Raw genomic sequence first — 21,321 nt, 5'->3', positions numbered from 1 at the left:
GAGGTCTCAATTTCTGCCCAATGCTCCATAGAAAGAGGTATTTGGGGTGCTTAATTATTTTATGAATTTAAATTAATCCACATTACAATCCCATATTCATATCCATCATTTCATTTATGGGCTTAAAACAAATACTTCACACTATTCTCTAACTGAAAATTAGTATTTTATTCTCAGTTTTTTGGTTGGAAGGAGACAGATTTATTTTTTTTTAAAGATTTAATTAATTTATTTATTTGAGAGAGCAAGAATGAGAGAGAGAGACAGCACATGAGAGGGGGGAGGGTCAGAGGCAGAAGCAGACTCCCCACTGAGCAGGGAGCCCGATGCGGGACTCGATCCCGGGACTCCAGGATCATGACCTGAGCCAAAGGCAGTCGCTTAACCAACTGAGCCAGCCAGGCACCCCGGAAGGAGCCAGATTTAAACACTCGCCCCGTCCACATGCAGGTGCTCCCTTCAAGAACTGAGTACAGGCAGGTAAAGCCTTTGGGTTTCAGAAGAGAGGCCAAGAGCCAGGTAGGTGGGCTCTGAGTAAGTTCTCTCCAGTGACAAGCCTCTGGAAGCCAATACCTCTCCCCGTCAGGCCCTGAGCAGACACCTTCAGTACTGAGCAGTAATGCCATCCTCTCAGCAGGTAGTGGGTCACTGTCACTAACCTCCTCTCACAAACAGACAGCCCCTGAATGGGATCAACGGGCTCACTCTGAGTCCTGGACTGGACTGTCTTCACTAGGGAAACACTTGCTTATACACTTTGTTTTGCCTGCCTATTATTAACATATTTGGATTTGCTTTTTAAATAAAGCAAAGGGAAGTAAACAAACAGCAAGGCATGCAGAGTCTCCCTGTTTCAGGGAGGATGCCCTTTGAAGAAGAGGTTCAAGGTTGCTAGTGCCAATCCCTCTGGGGCTAAGAAAGCAGCAAAAGGTGAAATTATGCACCTCTCAACACACTCTAAGCTGGATGGCTCAGGGAAGTAACAACTCACTGTCGTTTTCGAAGGATGTGAATCCAGATGGTCCCAGAAAGGAAAAAGAAAAAGGCCATAGAAATGTATAATTTAGGGAGAGGGATCTCTCCTGCGGACAGGTAGCTGTCAGGGTTCTTCTCTGTGATCTCAATCTAAAACAAACATAAAATTAATGTTTACTTTTCAGAAACAGATCATCCCATAGTCAGCAATCTGTCACCTTAGCTGCTTCACTTGGCTAAGGAAGTATCAGCAGATAAACACATTCATTCTAATGCACAGTTCAAAGTGTAAAAACATCCCAAACTGCTTTGTATTTTTTTCTTTGTGAATCCTCTGCAGAAATGGGATTCTGGCCACATTTTTCTCCTACTCTGTTTAAGTGTTGTTAAAACCTACTCTTATAATAAAATAAATGTCTCACATTTTACAAGGCTGACAAAATCTGCGTGGAACACCTTCTATACGGTACTCACATCAAGGCTGAAGGAAAATTTGTCGCCAGACTGCACTTCATTCCCAGAACATTTATGGAAATAAAGACTGTAGAGGCCTTCTTGGTCATCGGTGCTGATGTTAAAGAAAAACTGAAAGTGAAGAAGACAAAAATTGAAGAATACCCAAATCCTCAGCTAAATGTTTAAATCTTAGAAACAGATCATGAATGCTATGGACAGAAAAAAATACAGATTTCTTAATTTCTTAAGCGGATTCTCCCAGAGCAGAAACAGACGTTTTCAGGGCTTCTAGCCGGCTCAGTCAGTTACACGTCTGGCTTCAGCTCAGGTCAGGATCCCAGAGACCTGGGATCGAGCCCTGCATTGGGTTCCCTGCTCAGCGGGGAGCCTGCTTCTCCCTCTCCCATGCCTCTCCCCCCCCCCCCCCCGCTCATACTTGCTCTCTCTCAAATAAGTGAAATCTTAAAAATAATAATAATAAAATAAAATAAACGGATGTTTTCTTATTCTGTGATTCTGCCTGAATATTTTGTTGTAACAATTTTCAAGGTAGCAGGAAAGGGGACAGAACCACTCAGGGGACACCTCTGTGCCCACCACCGAGGTCCTACGACCCCGTTTGGACACAGACGCCGCTGCCCGCGGTGGCTTCTGCTGAGGGCTGCAGGGATAACCTACGCAGCAGGTACCTCGCTTCCAAGTCAATATATTATTTTGCTCTTTAGGTAAAAAATACTCCTGAAAAGAAAGGAGGCTCCTCTCTGCTCCCTGAAAAGGTAAAGGACCAATATTCCCTCGTTAAGATTTACTCCTGTGATTTCAGCAGACAGAGGCTACATTTTCTACATGGACACATTTTTCTGTTTCTCACGTTTCATGGGTTCAAATGACGTTTAATGTAAATCCAGACATTTTATATATAAGATCACAGAATACGACTCCTTAGTCAATTCTAGAGAGCATTTTGCTAGAAGCCTAAAATATACTGCTTAGGGCTACATAGATAGATGATAAACTATAAAGAGAAGTGAGGAACTGATGGGAATAACGTTTTTCGTAACATTATTGGGTAGGGATGTGAGGGTCACACGGGGTAGGGATGTGAGGGTCACACGGGGTCTCTGGGGTGCTGGCACTGTTCTATTTCTGCTCTCCATTGATGGTTATAGGGGTTCTTATTTATAATTATTTGTACTTGACATAAATACTATGCACTCTTCTGCAAGCATACTACACCACGCAGTTAAAAAAGATAGGTAAGGGCGCCTGGGTGGCTCAGTCGTTAAGCGTCTGCCTTCGGCTCAGGTCATGATCCCAGGGTCCTGGGATCGAGTCCCACATCGGGCTCCCTGCTCGGCGGGAAGCCTGCTTCTCCCTCTCCCACTCCCCCTGCTTGTGTTCCCTCTCTCGCTGTGTCTCTCTCTGTCAAATAAATAAATAAAATCTTTAAAAAAAAAAAAAAAAAAGATAGGTAAAAAACAGACATCTGACAAGAAGACGGAAATAAAGGACCAAGAATATTCAAGCTGAAATTATTACTTTGTTAAATCATGTCCTGAACTCAGCAATGTAAACGTAAGAGCATGTGTTTTAGTCCACACAGGGAGAGCCAGAAAACGCTTCTAAACATAGTAATAGGGGCGCCTGGGTGCCTCAGTCGTTAAGCGTCTGCCTTCGGCTGAGGTCATGATCCCAGGGTCCTGGGATCGAGCCCCACATCGGGCTCCCTGCTCCGTGGGAAGCCTGCTTCTCCCTCTCCCACTCCCCCGCTTGTGTTCCCTCTCTCACTGTGTCTCTCTCTGTCAAATAAATAAAATCTTTAAAAACAAACAAAACAAAACAAAAAAAATAAACATAGTAATAACCTCTAGTTCCAAAAGTAAGAATCATATGAAATTTCTAAGAAATATAAATTTTTTTAAAAAGTCAGTACATTTGTCATGGTTGACCAGAATAGGCACCTGACCCTTAAAAAAAAAAATCAAACAAAAGTGTATGTTTTAGAGTAGGAATAAGGGCTAACAGTCCCTTTCCTGCTTTAGGCAGAGAAAACACCATCCCTGCTCTGTGGATGGAGCAGACAAGCTCACAATGACTGCCCTATCCAAAATTAGGGTACTGAGTAGCAGCACAGCAAGGGGTCACCCACTGACTTCTATCCGAGGAGAAGGGAAGCCAGAGAAGAGGCAGACTGTCCGTCCACTGCCTGTTTCCTGAGTCCCGAGAAGCCTATGAACTGGTTATCTCAACCACTGTCCTTAATCACGACACTCGCCCTAACACAAAGCTTTAGTAACTGACAAATACGTATATCCTATCATGCTTTCCTTGGTGTTTTTTTTTTTTAAAAAAGGCTTAAAGAAATTTCAAAAAACTTACTGTACTAATAAGCACTTTAAAGTGAGAGAAGGAAAAGAGAAAAAAGCACCTTTCGTATTTTCTTAAGGAGGCAGTAAAGAAAGTGATTAAACACATGAATGGGCCTTAGAGGCAGACAAACCTGGGTCTGAATCCTTCCCTTGTGCAAGTTACTTAACCTCTCTGAGCCTCAGATTCCTCACTGTAAAAGGGGAATAACAACAGTGCCTCCTTCACAGAGTTGCCGGAAGGATGAACTGAGGTAATGACAATGTGCAAGCACTCCACACCCATTCACTCGGCTCCATCATTACTAACAGACAGCCTATTACAGGCCAGGCGCAAGATGAGGGATTTCAAATACATCAGAAAAAAAACAAATTAAAAAAAACCCTCTCCCTTATGGCTACCCTCTACAGGGAGCCACAGAAAATAAGCATAATAAATAAGCAGAGGACACAGCATGTTGGAAAGAAGTGTTAAGGGAAAACCAGCAGGAGGAGGGGAGGGAAGGAAGCGGCATTTAAAATAGGGCGAATGGAGGAAAGTTTGCTGAGAATATGACATTTGAGCAAAGGCTTGAAAGGGGAAGAAATGAATCACTGGCTTCTGAGGGACAACCATTCCTGCCAGTGGGTACAGCCAGAGCAGAGCCTAAGGCCTGACTGTTTCTAGGAGCAGCAAGGTGGCCTCTGTGGCTGGAGGGGAAACAGGAGCCAACGTCAGTGAGGAGACAGCGGCCAGACTACATGGCTTTGCAGACCAGGAAGGGCTGGAGCTTCTGCTCTGAGGCAGATGGGAAGCATCCACAGGCTCTCAATTAGCTATTAATACCTATGGTCACTAAATTTAAAGACAATATAAACATTGCTAGATAGGCAAAATAATTTATGCTGAAAGAAATCAGAACAGTGGATGCAGGGATGGGGGACGCTGAGGTGGTAAAAATATAGAGAATCTTGGTAGAGAGTGGGTTACACGGGTGCGTGCATTTGTCGGAACTGATTGAACGGCACATTTAAGACCTGTGCATTTCACTCTGAGCAAATTATACCTCAATTAATGAAAACTGGTTTGAAAAGGGGCAGTGATTCTTACAATTTAATGATAAAAGATTATTTGTGCACTGCTTCCAGAGCACTTTTATATTTAAAAAATACTTATAACAACCCTATGAGATAGGTGCCATCATTGTTCACTCTTAGATGATTAAAGAGCAAGATCCAGGAGTTAAGTGAGCTAAGGTCACCAGCTAGTAAGTGGGTGCTGAGACCCCATCCAACGTCCTAGCCCATCCACAGGCTGGGATGCTGCCATAAACTCATGGGCAGTGAAGAATGGGGCCAGACGGGTAGGTCACTCAACGCTGCTGAGCCTCGGTGAACTCATCTCTAAAATTCTACCAGCATCCTAAATGATCACCAACGGTCCTTCTAGATACAGAATTCTGTGCTTCTAGCACACTCCGAATGGGAGGCAGCACGGGATTAAAGAGGCAGAGGTGTGGGAACAGCCAGGCGGACGTGGGTTGTTGGAATGTGGGCCTTGTCACTCACACTGGACATTCACAAAGTCACTCATTCTCAGACACATGATCAGCTAAGTGGTGGGTAACAATATCCACCTTGTGGGTTTGCTATGGAGAGAGCTACTGCATTCGAGTGACTGATACGTAGCATGCCTAAATTATTATTCCTAAATTCAAAATTCCTTTGCAAATTCACCCTTTTACACTGTAGAGATAAATCCTATGAAGATTACTCAAGAGAATACATACCTGAAAAGAAACTGCCCCATCACTATTGTGAACAGAAAAGGATTTTTCTCCCGCTGCCTAAAAAAAACACAACAACCTGTTTTAGGATACTGGCAGAAAATGTATACTAATAAAAATAAAAATTAAACAATGAATCATGGAACACTACATCAAAAACTAATGATGTAATGTATGGTGATTAACATAACAATAAAAAATTTTAAAAAATTTAAAATTAAAATTAAAACAGAACAAAACAAAAGCACATCCTTCTTAAATCTTTTGCTGACCTTCAGAAGCTCTCTGGAAATAAAATTCACCATCCTTTCAAGATGTCTGTGATCCCCTTTCACAGAGAAAGAAACTCTTCCTCACCCACTTCCTTTTCTCAGCGGTCTCTTCTACCTCCCACTAACCCCCTATTTCCTGCCCCTGCCCCCGGACCCCCCTGGAGCGTGTCTCCATTCTTACAGTTTCAGCAGGACTACGGGTGCCCACCCAGGTCACATCCCGGCACTTCACCTGGACGCCATTCCCAATTTCAAATGATCAGTGTATTATTGCCATTGGTGCAGTGGACTCTCAGCAAAGAGAAGGAGTGAACTACTGATACACCCAACATGGATGAACTCAAAAGAATTATGCTGAGTCAAAGAAAACAAAAAGAGCACGTACTGCATAATGCACCTCTATAAAGTTCTACATTACTCATCTACAGAGGCAGATCAGCGGTTGCTTGAGGACGGGAGGAAGGCGAAGGGGCAGGAGAAACTCGAGGGGTGATGAGTGCGTTCACTGTTCTGTTGTGGGGGTGGCTTCACAGGTGTACACTTATGTCAAAACTTAGCAAACTGTCACTTTAAGTATGTGTAGTTTATTGTATGTCAATTATACTTCAACACAGCTGTTAAAATACTGCCATTTGGATGTCCCCTCACTGAAAAATCAAGATATCCCAACCCAAAATGTTCCCAATTTTTCCTTCTGCTATTTCTACCATCTACTCTTCTACAAAAATAAATAAATAAATAAATAAATAAATGAATGAATATCTACTTCCTTCCTCCCCTGCCCCCAACACCGCCCCATCCCTTACTCCACATTCCAAGACTCTGCTCCAGTGCAGGTCCTCATGGCCCTGAACCGGTATTGTCACAACCGCGTTCTTCCTGGTCGTCCTAATTTCACTGTCTCCCTCTCTGAGGCTGCTCTGCACATTACTTTCAGAACACCTGCCCCAAACACCATCTGTATCACAGTCCTTCCTGATCAAGAACTCCTGACGACTTCCTATTTTCTGTGCATCAATTAATACCCTCTACTGTCTGGACTTTTATTATCTAAGATCCTTGTCTCTGCTCCCAAAGACACACGTTTTACTTCCCATAGGCCAGCACCCGGCATTTGTCATGCTCATTCCCACTTCCGGTCTTTGCTTATGACATTCCTTCCTCTTCCCCAAACAAACCCACCAAACTCCAAGCCCTGATGACATCTCCTTCCTGAGGGCAGCCCCCCTCACTGTCTGATCCTCTACCATGTAAGTGCTGTACAACTCAGAACTGAAATTCTTCCAATGTGGTAACATTACCTCTCCAAACGACGGCAACTCCCCACGGATCAGGCGTGTGTATGTGCGTACCTGTATATATGTATGTATATAAATACATCCCCTCATATCGCCACATATATACACTTACATCTATATCCACACACATACACACATATGTACATATATATTCAGGAAAGCTGAGCATAGTGGGTGGTCAGTTCTTACCTTTGAATCTACTGTACTTCTTTTAGATTTTCCACTGTCTAGAAGCAGAAACATTTAAAAGATATTATTGCATGATTCAGCTTGTATATGTATGACAGGGTCATTTTATGAGGTTCTGGCTTGTCTAATATCAAATAATTCAAACTACTTGTTAGTTTGAGGTGAGGCCACATGCTATCTTGTAGACTGACAACTCCTCAGATTCCAAAACAATTCCTGAGCCACAGAAGCAGCAAACTGGAGCTTGCTACATGATCAATGCTCTCCAATAAAGGATAATACTTAGTACCAACAGGGAAATCATCTCTGAATAACCTAATGATGTTATTGCCAGAGGTGCCACATGGAGTGACCTTCCTCATTTTCTAAGTTATCACGCTTGAAAACAGATCATTTTAGAATACATATATGACATTTATTTATACACAGGGAAAAATTAATAGCAAATAATATTAGCACAATTCATACTTTTTTCCCACACACACAGCAAGGTGTGTTAAGACTGCTAATGGCTTCTTTCAGGGAACAGGGAGGGTATCTGTGCCTTATTTTCATTTAAGATGCCCTTCATGGGGAAGACAGGATTTCAAACTCCCTGCAGGGAGAGAGTTTCAGAATAAAAGAAGGAAAAAAATACTCTCCATGCAGGGCATGCATATGTGAGCAAGAAAGGAATGGCGCACAGGCACTAAGCTCTACCATCAAACACATGTAACATTCCTGCATGTCTTTTAATTTGGGTTAGAGTTTTGACAAACTGAGAAAAAAAAATGTGTAAATAATACAATAAAGAGTAAGTTCTCTTGAAAGAACTAAACTATTAGACAAGGCTGACAGTTAATAAAAGAGGCAATAAATATAAACCGGTTAATCAACGTGTGGAGATAAAGTGCAGCCTCAGTAGTGAGAATGAATACAAAACTAAGAATATCCTTTTTGCCTTTTACTTTGGGATTAACACAAACAAATAAACACCCAAAACCCAGTCCTGGCTAAGACATGGTGATGTGGTCAGTATTCCTACAGATTTCCCAAAAGGAGCATCAATTCATACAATGCATTTAGAAAGGAACTGAACATATGTACCAATATTCTCCAAAGTATTCACAGCCTTTGAACCAAATATTCCAATTCCGGGAACCCAACCTAAAAAAAGTTCTAGATATGACCAAAGTTCCACAAATAAAGAACTCCCAATGCAGCAATATTTATAATAGCAGACAGTGGAAATACATCTCCTTAAGAGGAAAACTTGAGCAAATTACAGGATCCACATAACGGGAGGGATGGTAAGAATGAACTGTCTGCAAGCTGAGTGAACAGGGATGCTTAAGAAATTACAAACATGATGACTATGAGTTTCTCTTGCTCGCTCTGCTCTCTCTCTCAAATAAATAAATTTTAAAAATCTAAAAACAAACAAACAAACATTCCAGCCCCATGAAAGAGCCCAGAAAGAACATAGATTACTCAAGTTCTAGTGCTGCAAGGACGGAGGAACGACTGTTCTTTTCCCCACCTTCCCCATAGTTTCCACCTTTTCCTTTAACGGTTATATATTTTTGTATAACCCCCAAAATAACATAATGCTACGATGTATGTGTTTTTACTTGGGGACAAAAAAGAATCTACAGAGCAGGGCAGTGAAGAAAATGCTGTTCTGAGCCTGACAGCTGACCTTGTTTTGGCTGAGTCTGGTTTCCCGCTGAAACAGGGTTAGCCCCCGGCTCCTGGCTCTGGCCTAGGCCCTTCTCATCCTTGCTGAAGACGATCTTTGGTAACTGCGTACCAGCATCTGGTGGAGATCTTACTCTCACCCTACATTCAAAATAAGAGAAAAGAAAAGAAGTTCAAGGTAATGCAATGGCCATCTGAGTGCCATGTGTTACACACTGTCTCAGTATCTAAATCCATTATCTCAGATAGTCCTTTCGAGTCCCTGATGTAGATTCTACTAGCTCCTTCGTGCACCTGCTGAAATGGGGACTCAGGAAGGTTAAGAACTTGCTCAAGAGTGGTGAGGCCAGAAGCAGCCAGGCGAGGATCCAGCATTCTTACTCTGGAGCTTACGTTCCTAGCAACCATACAGTTCTGAAGGACATATTTTCCCCCTAAGTGTCTATAATGTGCTCAACAAGGGGAACGGAACAAGGGGCAAAAAACCAGTAAGATGTTAAAGTGAACTCTAGGGGGGCATGTGAGAAGCAGCGGGCACAAGCATTTCCTCTCTCTCGCTTCTTAGCGGATTTAGATCCTGCCAAGGAGGGGCAGGTGAGGCCCCATGCCTGAATGGACATATGAGCTAAGCTAGCACGGTCAAGATGGAGGGGAGCACTTCTAGTCCTGCCTCATGGGGGAGAGGCTTCCCTCTGTCCCTGGCTGAGAGCCGGCTGGGATAATGAACTCACTCTGTTGAACACGCCACACTATTTCGAGCTGCTCTACCTTTGCCTCCAATGCTCTTCCCTTATTCACCTGGTGAAGTCCACTCACTCAAAGGCTGGTTGGGCCAAGAGTTGCCTGAAGCCTTCCCTTCTCTTCTACAATTCACCAGTTTCTCTGCCCCACTACCTCTCTATACTGCCATGATCATCTGTATTGGTATTTGGCCTCCCTCATTCATCTCTAAGCTCCTTGAAGGTGGCACCTCCGTCTCCCTCATCGTGTTCTTAACCTCCAGCACTCAGCACAGTATTTGGCACATGGCAGACACTCAGTAAATGTTACCTTAACTACCAAATTCCCCGTAACTTTACTTGAGGATGGAACTGAAGGAACATGAGAATTACTTACTCACTTCTGGAGATGTCTAGGATTAGAAGGGTGACAGAGACAGACTGCTTTTTTAAAATACAGTAATTATCTTCATCCTGAGAAAGGAAGACCCAATTGTACATCATCTTAGTCATTCACACTAGAACAAGAACAAAAGGTTTTCAGGAACAAGGCAAATAAGTGATCCAACCTCCATCCCGAAGAACACAACTCAGAGATGCTAGGGACTCAAAGCAGCCACCCCAGCAAGAAAAGAGCATTGACAGAAGCAGGGTGTTCTCACCCAGTGTCTTAGGCTCACATGAAGGGAGTGATCAGGTCATGTGTGTAATGCTCACCAGATAAGAAGAAAATCCGTCATTCTTTGTGCGGTCCAGGCTGAATCCAATCTAAGAGGGGGTGAAAAGAGTAGAGGTAAATATCTACATGATACTCTGGCATCCATACCTTTCTTACTCGAAGAGCAGAAAAGGTGATTCTTTGGCCTAGCCTTCTCTTGGTTTGCTTAGCATTCATTTTGTAAGAGGGATCACTAATTACTAAAATTATTAAAAAATTACACCTTAAGTGTTAAAAGTAAAATTATTTGATGCCTGTTCACAAGTTTAATTTTCTCCATAATCTGAGACTTCGTATTTAAGTGTGGGGTGAAGCTCTCATCTGAGCAACAGAGAAGGGTAATGCCCTTGATCTCCTGGGAAGGCACTTACACTTGTGTCCTTGTCTGTGGCTCTTGCAGGGTCATTCACGGAAAGGCTACTGACATTAACCACCATGTACCCATCCTTGAAGAATCCAAAGGTGTTCAGATGAACCTTACGCCTCACATCGTCCTAAAAAGATTTGGAGTGGTGGAATTAGTAATATGGAGAAGTTAACTTGATTATTTAACCTATTTATTTGTTTGAAAACTATGGTATCTAGCTAACCAGTCACTGTTTCCATATACTTGGAAATATATATAATATATATACTTATCTTGCTCCAAAAGCTGAAGAAGACTCATCAGAAATTCGTAAGATATCAACAGTTTTGCAGAAGGAAGCACGTAACAGATTTAATTCATTCCCATGCATGCGAAAGGGTCCCAGGGCAGACTTGGTGATCAAGTGGAATGTGAATTCCAGGGAAGGAGGAACAATGTTTTTGTCACCCTCACAAGCTTCCTGCTAGCACAAGGCCTGGAATCCAGGAGGCACTCAAAACATGTTGGGGGTGAGGGGAGAAGTGCCAAAGCTGCCCCAAGAATACACTCATTTTTATAAACCTTCTTATGAGTTTTATGTACCTGGCTCCTCCCACTACAGGATAAGGGATACCTGACATTACTTTTCTAACCTATAATACAATTTTTTTACATTTGCACCTAAAAATGATGTTTCATATGACAGGTTTTCAGGAAACAAAGCCTTATGCAAAAGGAATCCAGGAACTAGCCAGGTGGAGACAGATCTCTCAGACATAGGATAATCCTGAGATTTGCTGAAACTGACCACGTGGGCAAATGCCTACCACACCTGCTTGCAACTGCCTCAAAGTTGTGATTCCAATCCCAACTAAGTCAATAAATTTTAAGGCCAACAGAACAACAGTACTAGTGAATACTTCTCAAGTTGAGGCTCCACCAAGACACGTCCTACTGTGTAAAGTCATGAGTTTTATTTTTTTTTTAAAGATTTTATTTATTCATTTGAGAGAGAGAGAGAGAATGAGCAGGGAAAGGAGGGAGAGGCAGAGGAAGAGGGAGAAGCAGGAACCCCGCTGAGCAGGGAACTTGACGCGGGGCTTGATCCGAGGACCCCGGCTGGGATCATGACCCGAGCTGAAGGTAGGCGCTTAACCAACTGAGCCACCCAGGTGCCCCAAGTCATGAGTGTTCTATAGAGAATCATTTGCCTAAATGAGAGCACCTTCTGTAAGTCCGCAATAAGCTAACAGTTGTTAAGTAGCTCCTAAATGCCAGGTGCCAAGCTAAGCACTTTCCTAAAACCTGCATTTGGTTCTTCCTCAAATCTGCATAGTCATTTTTGCTACTGTTTGCATCCTGCTCATATTTTTAAAATTCTATCCTTTAAGGGTGCCTGGGTGGCTCAGTCGGTTAAGCATCTGCCTTCGGCTCAGGTCATGATCCCAGGGTTCTGGGATCAAGCCCCGCATCGGGTTCCCTGCTCGGTGGGGAGCCTGCTTCTCTCTCTCCCTCTGCAGCTAACCCTGCTTATGTTCTCTCTGTCAAATAAATAAAATCTTAAAAAAAAAAAAAATTCTACCCTTTGTTTCTTTTGATTTTAAACATAGCTACTTGACAACATATCGAGATGCTCTGGGGACTCTAACTCTGCTCTTTGGCTGTCTCTGCCGGCTTTCCCGGCAGGTGTGTCTTGGTGTGAATGGTAATTTTCTCTTTCTAGACTTGGGTCTCCTGGACATCAGGGGGAGTCTAATCGCAAACCCCAAAGACCTCTGAGGAGAAGCTCTGGATCAGATCTTTGGCAGACAAATCATAAACCGAAACCCCCTACATAGCTAAAACAGACATTTTATAGCCATTAGGAGGGTTATATTTCCCAGCCCACTCTTCTATTCAAGGAATATAGCTCTGAGAGTCCTATAATATTAGGAACTATGGAGAGGGACACAGTTCCAGCATTCTCCACCTCCCATCCCATCCAAGTCTTTGGCTCCTGCTTCCAGCCAGCCGTTGATACTCCAAGGCTCTAGGGGCCAAGTTTCCACAGTGTCTCAGGGCCCTGGCTTGTGTTCATTTACCTGCTGGGATTGCAGCTCCCCACCCGCCCACCCTCGACGACATCTTTTTTTGGGGGGGGGGTCCTGAGCATTTCCCTTATTTTCCTAGGATCCAGCTATGCATTTAAAGCATGTTTGCTGGGCTTCCACTTCCTGGTGGAGCGGTGTGCAGTACACCAGAACTCCCAGGGAGAACAAGAAAAGCAGATAAAATAACAGAAGTCATCCGCTGGAAGGCATGAGAGGGCTGCTAGACTACAAAACCCAGAAAAGCTAAAGCTCATGGATTCTAACAGAAATGATTTGAGTGACTATTTTCTCAACTCTCCCAAAGCTGCTACAAGGCTCTAACATCCTAGATGCACAGGAGAGAAATCAATTCAACTACATATGATGGATGCCTTAGGACACTGTGGCTTCATACCCTGGCAGAATCCCCAGATGAGAAGGGTGGGAGAGACCAAATTAATAAGCAAGTTCTTGCTACATGCAACACACAGATGAACCTCACAACATGATACTAAGCGAAATGAGCCATATCACCATAGGTATAATCAAGTCGAATGCAGGGGGAAGTAATCTGTGGTGACAGAGGTCAGGATGAGGATGATTCTTAGGAGGGAGACACTTGCAGTCGCTTGCAGGAGGGGGTCTTAAGGAGCTTCTGGAAGTGCCTGGTAACATTCTGTTTGTTGCTGGTTGTATAAGTGTGTTTACATTGTGAAAATTCACTGTGTCATAGGCTAATAATGCGTATTTTTTTTAGCATGTACATTATAAAATAAGGTTTAAATTTTACAAGTATGCTTGTTCTAATTTAACCAGCATTTAGATGCTGCACAGCAAAATGGAAGCCTGTTAAAAATTGCTTAACTCATTTAGTCTACCACCATATGTACTCTCTAGGTATGTGGGGGGGAAATGCTTCAATTGCAAGTGTATAGAAGTTGTTTTTCCCATATAAACATTATATTCCTTTATTGTTTGTTCTCACTTTTATATTATCATTTCACTTGATAAAACAATGCCACTAAAAACACATGTTTGAAGAATATTTTGAACGTTAATAACTGCAACACAATTCCACAATCTCCACACCTGAGAAACGGGCTTTCCTGTGATAGCTCATCCTCATCCAGCCCAGGGTAACTCAGAGTAGTAGCCCCAGACAGGGAGGCAAACACGAGTTCAGGGGTAAAATGACTACCCAAAACAACGCAGACCCTAAGTGGTGAAGCTGGGATGTCAACACTGATCTGTTGTGAAAGCCTTTCACACTACGGCCTCCCACCATGTGAAAGTAATCATGATGGAGTATTAAATGCAAGTTGGACAACCTGGAAGAAAGAGACAAATTCCTAAAAACATACAACCTCCCAAGACCGACTCATGAAGAAGGAGAAAATCTGAACAAACTAATAGTGAGTAAGGAGACTGAATAGGCAATCAAACAGGAAAGACAGCTAAGGCAAAATTAACAAGAACCCCGCTCAAACTCTTCCAAAAAAACTGAAGAGGAGGGAACACGTCCAAACCCATCTTACAAGGCCAGCATTATCCTGATACCAAAGCCATATAAGGACACTACAAGAAAAGAACAGTACAGGCCAATATCCCTAATTAGCACAGATGAAACACTCCTCAACAAAATACCACCAAACTGAATTCAACAGCACATGAAAGGGTCATATACCACGATCAAGGGTCATATACCCCTGGGATGCAAGGATGGTTGAATATATGCAAATCAATAAATGTGAAACACCACATTAACAAATTGAAAGGAAAAAAAATCCTATGATCATCTCAATAAATGAAGAAAAAACATTCAACAAAATACAACATCCTTTCATGATAAAGACTCTCAACAAATTAGGTAATGTACCTCAGTATAATACAGGCCACATAGGACAAGCCCACAGTTAATGTCATCCTCAAGAGTGAAACACTGAAAGCTTTTTAAAATCAGGAACAAGATAAGGTTCCCCACTCTCACCACACCTGCTTCAACCCAGTACTGGAAGTCCGAGCCAGAGCAATTAGGCAAGAAAAAGAAATAAGAGGCATCCACACTGCAAAGGAAGAAGCAAAACTGTCACTATTTACAGATGGCATAAGGAACTCAAACAACTCAACTGCAAAACAAAAAACAACCCCTCCAAAAAACAACCAAATAACCTGATTAAAAAGGGGGCAAAGGATCAATGAATCAATCAATAAATAAATAATGGGCAAAGGATCTCAATAGACATTTCTCAAAAGAAGACATACAAAAGGCCAACAGGTATATGAAAATGTGCCCAACATCACCCATCATCAGGGAAATGGAAATTAAAACCACAATGAGAAATCACCTCATACCTGTCAGAATGGCTGGTATCAAAAAGTCAAAAGAAAACAAGTGTTGATGAGGTGTAGAGAAAAGAGGATCCTTGCACACTGTTGGAAATGGAAACTGAAACAGTCATTATGGAAAACAGTATAGAAGATCATTAAAAAATTAAAAATAGGACTATCATATGATCCAACAATCCCACTTCTGGGTATACATCCGAAGGAAATAAAATTAAAATCCTGAAGAGATACAGCTGCACTCCCAAGTCCATTGCAGCATTATTTACAATTGCAAAGTATGGAAACAACCTAAGTGGCTGTCAAGGATAAATGGAGAAAGAAAATGTACACACACGCACATGCATGCACACACAAACACACACACATACACACACACATACACCATGGACTATTATTCAGCTTTAAAAAAGAATGAAATCTTGTTATTTGCAACAATGTAGATGAACCTGGAGGACATCATGCTAAGTAGAATAAGCCAGACATAGAAAGACAAATGCTGCATGATGTCACTTATATGTGAAATCTAAAAATGGTGAATTCATAGAAGCAGATAGCAGAACAGTGGTTATGAAGGGCTAGGGGGTGGAGGGAAATGGAGAGATGTTAGTCAAAGCATACAAAGTGTCAGATACGCAGGATGAGTAAGTTCAGAGATCTAATGTACAGCATGGGGACTAGAGTTAACAATATTGTATTGTACACTTAAAATCCGCTGAGTAAATCTTACTTGTTCTCACACACAAAGGTAGCTATGCGAGGTGACGGATATGTTAATTGGCTTGACTGTGGTAATAATTTTACAATGTATATCAAAACACCACATCTTAAATACATACAATTTTTGTGAATTATGCCTCAAAAAACCAGGAAAATATTAAATGCAAAGAACAAAATCCAAACTATCTAAAGTAAGAGCTAAATCTGTAAAAAAAAAAAAAAAAAAAAGCCTATGTATTTACACTTATTTATTTATAAAAGATTTGAGAGAAATTCACCAAACTATGAAAAGATTAGTACCAGTGGGATGGTAGGCAATAATTTTTTTTTCTTTTAAAGATTTTTTATTTATTTATTTGACAGAGAGAGACACAGCGAGAGAGGGAACACAAGCAGGGGGAGTGGGAGAGGGAGAAGCAGGCTTCCTGCGGAGCAGAGAGCCTGATGTGGGGCTCGATCTCAGGACCCTGGGATCATGACCTGAGCCGAAGGCAGACGCTCAACAACTGAGCCACCCAGGCGCCCTGGCAATAATTTTTTTCTTTATACTTTTCTCTATTTTTACAATTCCTAACAATGGTCATGTATTAATTTATAATTTCAAAAAATTCAAAAAATTTTTTCAGTATTACCATTTGCCAGTATTATCTGTGGGACCCTCACCTAATCTAACCCCCATCTCCATTTTAAGCTATCATATCACCATGTCAAATAAGACACGTATGCAAACTCTATTTCGCTACAGAAATCACCGAAACACAGAAATTTTTAAACCAGAAGGAACCAGGAAGGTCATACATAATCGCTCACTCAACTGTATTTGACTCAATTCAGTGTAAATAAACTAGTACTTATAAAACACCACTAACGGCCGAGGCCCCAAAAGTGAAAAATACTCAGTTCCAGAAAAAATCGCCGCTAGTCAGTCCTGACTGAACAGGAATACAGAAACCTCTCCTTCTACCGTGGGAAAGCCAGAGATCTGGGCACTCTGGGACAAGTGCCCCGTCCATTCTGTACCTCCTGTGCCAGAGTGCTCCAGCCAGCATCTGGGGATGTGGGAGGAGTGCAAGAGACAGAGCCCTCAGCACTCACATTTCTCCCTCCACTCTCCTAGGGGCAGCGAGGTCAGTTTCTTGAAGACAGAGTGACAAAGCAAGGAGGGGGTGCCAAAGTAGAGTTAGGATGTCAATATCAGACACAAGCAATGAAGATTTAATTACATTTTCAACAACCACCCTATTTCTTTTTTTTTTAAGATTTTATTTTTTAAAGTCATCTCTACACCCTACATGGGGCTTGAACTCACAACCCCGAGATCAAGAGTTGCGTGCCCCACCGACTCAGCCGCCAGGCGCCCCCTATCATTTCTATTAGCACTGACACAGCAGTAATGTTGGTCTGTTTCTCCAAGGATTCCAGATTGCAGACACTTGACCGTGTAGCCAACTGTGCTAAGAGCTTTATCTCCCACCACTCATTCTTACTACAACACTATGAGGCAGGTGTTATTATGCCCATTTCATAGATGAGGAAACAGAGGCTCAAAGTGGTAAAACGTGCTTACAATCATCTTGTTAGTAGGTGACAAAGCCAGTATTCTAACTCAGGTCTGTTTAAACCCCAAACATGTGGCTTTGGCCACCTCATACCTTTTTACAACCAAAAAGATAGTGTATCTTTTGTTTGTTTTCAAATTTTTTATTGTAGAAAATTTCAAACCATCAATTCATGGTCCATTTTGATGCTCCAAATTCCTCCCCACCCCCAATCTCTTCTAAATGGGACCTCATTCTGAATAGACTCAAATCTCAGATATTCTATCATTTCATTAATATTTTAGTGTATATCTGATAAGAGCTTCTTAAAAAAACATAACCATACTCACATGGTATGCTCTTAACCACAATAAACTGCTTATCAAGTTAATTAAACAAGATTGTTCATCCATGAGAAGTCAAGTTTACAGGAACATAAAATACAGGACTGTTCCCAGGTACATATTTATATGGTTGGTCATAAAAACTTGGTAGTTTTCCCCGGCTCTCCTAGTAGACTTATATTATCTGAAATCAGTGGAAACACAATTACAATCTCAAAAGTACTAATCCAAACAAGGAAATAAGTATCAGTTTGGTGATGATGATGAAACAATCTGAATTAATATATAATTAACTTATTACAGACGATCCAATTAGAGAAAATGTGGCACCAGCATATTCTGAATTATTTCAGATTATTCTGAAAAGCTTGTCTTTATTTTCAATAAACTATTTGTAAAATTAAAACTTCATTTTACGATTGTCAAAATTCTAAACCAAAAAGTTTATCCAAAAAGCATATTTAAACTGTGCAGTTTCAAGTCATAATTACGGATGCGTGTTTTTTTCTCTTCTTCCTGTTTTCTGTTTGCATGCAACTTTATTTTTACTACCACAAATGTGTTATTAGCATTTTAAGAGTATATACACACTCAGAAGTGTGCATGCAACTTTATTTTTACCACCACAAATGTGTTATTAGCATTTAAGAGTATATACACACTCAGAAGTAAATTCTTACTGAAATAAGTTTTCCTAAAATTTCTGACTTATAGAGAAAATCTGAAATTAATAGACAAGAAACATGCTGAGATCTTGAACCTCAGCAATAGTCAACTTAAAATGAGATGTCATCTTTCTCCTATCAGGTGAGAAGTTATTAAAACTTACAATGTGGTGTGTTGTGAAGTATATGGGTAAATGAACACTGAACATTCTTATACACTACAAATGGAAGTGTGAACTGATAGAACCTTGTAGTTACAGGCTATTTTTTTTTTCTCAAGATTTTATTTATTTATTTGACAGAGAAAGACACACAGAGAGAGAGGGAACACAAGCAGGGGGAGTGGGAGAAGGAGAAGCAGGCTTCCCGCTGAGCAGAGAGCCCGACGCGGGGCTCGATCCCAGGATCTTGGGATCATGACCTGAGTCGAAAGCAGACGCCTAATGACTGAGCCACCCAGGCGCCCCAGTTACAGGCTATTTGGCACCTTCTATTTAAAGTAATCCCATGCCTAGGAATCTACAACACAGAAATACTAGAGCTGATACACAAAGATAATATCTAAAACAATATTCACAGCAGCTCTGTTTAGAATAACTAAAATCAAGCAATAAAAATGCAACACAAACTTCTATAAACAAAAGAATGATTTTTATAAATTATGAGTCCTCCTTACGATGAAGTATTATTGTAGTGGTTTAAAAAAAGGATGTAGGCCCATGTATACCAACATTTAAAAAATGTCTGCAAGAGAGGCATGCCTGTGAGACCTGGGTGGCTCAGTCATTTAAGCATCTGCCTTTAGCTCAGGTCATGATCCCAGGGTCCTGGGATTGAGCCCTGTGAGCCCCATGAGCACCGTGAGCCCCTGGAGTCCCGCCCCTGGAGTCCTGCTCAGTGGAGAGCCTGCTTCTCCCTCTCCCTCTATCCCTCTCCCCACCAGCTCATGCTCACTCTCTCCCACTCCCGCGCTCTCTCTTTCGAATAAATAAATAAAATCCTTAAAATAAATAAATAAAAACAGAGGGGTGCCTGGCTGGCTCAGTTGGTAGAGCAGACAACACTTAATCTTAGGGTCATGAATTTAAGCCCCATATTGTGTAAGGAGCCTACATTAAAAAAAAAGGCTGTAGATAATAAATAAAGACAAGTATATTCATTCAACAAGTATTTACTGAGTACCCACAGGCACTGCTCTAGGTTTTGAGACTGGAGCACTGAGTAAAATGAAAAAAAAAGTCCTGCCTTGTTGAGCTTATATTCTAGTGGAGAGAGCAGATAAGAACAAACACATAGTAAAGGCCATGGTCTACTAGCCTGTGAGGAGTGTCAGCGGACAAACAGTGCAGGGGAGGAAGAGGAGGAGAGAGGGAGGCAGTGCTGGGGAGGGAGAAGAGGAGAGGGGGACGGCGGGCCATTAGGCCACTTAGACGAGGGTGGTCCCGGAGAACTTCACTGAGGAGGCCCCTCTGGGCAGAGACGAGGAGGGTAGTGTGGGCATGGGCCCAGAAGACGGGCCACGGCACTGACATAGAGGTTGGCAGACTGAGGACGACAAGAGGACAGAATGGCTGGACTTTGGCTCAGAAGTCCCTGAAGAGCTCTGCACAAATCCTATCTTAGATTTTATAAAGTGTGATTACTCCAAAAAAAAGAAAGAAACCTCTAAGTGGGGAATGTGCCTATGAAGATTATTAAAGTTCTGCAGAAAAATGACATGCCAACCCAAAGGAGGGGACGGGGAGCGGAAAGGACTCTTCAACATGCCCGTGGCCCTCTTGTATTAGGCAAGCTTTTGGATCAGCAAAAAGCAAAAAGTCACCTGTCACATACTAAATACTATTTCATTCTTTCAGATGCTTTGTGAAAGGTGACTGTAACTCATGTTGTTCTAATTTGTACTTACCCAACCAAAACATTTTTTGGTTTTCTATAATCTATGCCTCTGAAAATGAAGTATTATATTCACAAAATCATTTTTATTTGACTTCTGAGAGTGAGATTTAGGACAGTTTTTACAATCAAACGTAACTTTAGAAATTGTAAATGACAGGGGCGCCTGGCTGGCTCAGTCCATAGAGCACACAACTCTTAATCTCGGGGTCCTGAGTTTGAGCCTCACGTTGGGTGTAGGGATTACTAAAAAAAAAAAAAAAAAAAGTTGGTTAGAAAGGTATAAGCAGAGCCACAACATATAGTCTTGCTATTTGGCTGCATCCATAACAAGACTGGTTGTCGGGGTGCCTGGGTGGTTCAGTCAGTTAAGCCCCTGCCTTCGGCTCAGGTTGTGATCTCAGGGTCCTGGGATCGAGCCCTGCATTAGGCTCCACGCTTAGCGGGGAATCTGCTTCTCTTTCTCCCTTTTCCTCTGCCTGTCCCCCCATTTGTGCTCTCTCTCTCTCTGAAATAAATAAAATCTTAAAAAAAAAACAGAGCCCCACATCAGGCTTCCTCCTCAGCAGTGAGTCTGCTTCTCTCTCTCTCCCTCTGCTCATTCTCTCAAATAAATAAATAAAATCTTGGGGCACCTGGGTGGCTCAGTCATTAAGCGTCTGCCTTCAGCTCAGGTCATGATCCCAGGGTCCTGGGATCGAGCCCCGCATTGGGCTCCCTGCTCCGTGGGGAGCCTGCTTCTCCCTCTCCCACTCCCCCTGCTTGTGTTCCCTCTCTCACTGTGTCTCTCTGTCAAATAAATAAATAAAATCTTTAAAAAATTTTTAAAAATAAATAAATAAAATCTTAAAAAAAAACGAACAAGATTGATTGTGCCTTACTGAGCACTCACAAGTCCACTAGGAGTTCAGAGAATTCCTATTTTTACAAACATGGCAACGATATCTTTTCCACTAGTAAGTGCTCA

The 21,321-nt window shown here is 42.0% G+C and overlaps 1 protein-coding gene across 1 annotated transcript in view; it reads right to left on the bottom strand.

Annotated features, from left to right (window-relative positions):
- The window catches only part of GPR107 (G protein-coupled receptor 107), a 75,913-nt gene that overhangs the window by 39,640 nt on the left and 14,952 nt on the right, over positions 1 to 21,321 (bottom strand). Inside the window, exons 2-9 of the mRNA XM_032418604.1 lie at positions 10,808 to 10,930; positions 10,436 to 10,486; positions 10,116 to 10,192; positions 9,001 to 9,140; positions 7,323 to 7,360; positions 5,567 to 5,623; positions 1,450 to 1,560; positions 992 to 1,125 (exon numbers count right to left, since the gene is read on the bottom strand). Of these exons, the coding sequence (XP_032274495.1) occupies positions 992 to 1,125; positions 1,450 to 1,560; positions 5,567 to 5,623; positions 7,323 to 7,360; positions 9,001 to 9,140; positions 10,116 to 10,192; positions 10,436 to 10,486; positions 10,808 to 10,930 (731 nt within the window). The remainder of the gene's footprint in view (positions 1 to 991; positions 1,126 to 1,449; positions 1,561 to 5,566; positions 5,624 to 7,322; positions 7,361 to 9,000; positions 9,141 to 10,115; positions 10,193 to 10,435; positions 10,487 to 10,807; positions 10,931 to 21,321) is intronic.

Source organism: Phoca vitulina, unplaced genomic scaffold (assembly GCF_004348235.1).
Source record: "Phoca vitulina isolate PV1807 unplaced genomic scaffold, GSC_HSeal_1.0 scaffold21, whole genome shotgun sequence".
Lineage (NCBI taxonomy): Eukaryota > Metazoa > Chordata > Mammalia > Carnivora > Phocidae > Phoca > Phoca vitulina.
Note: the sequence above shows the minus strand (reverse complement) of the source record. Positions and strands in the feature narration are given on the sequence as shown.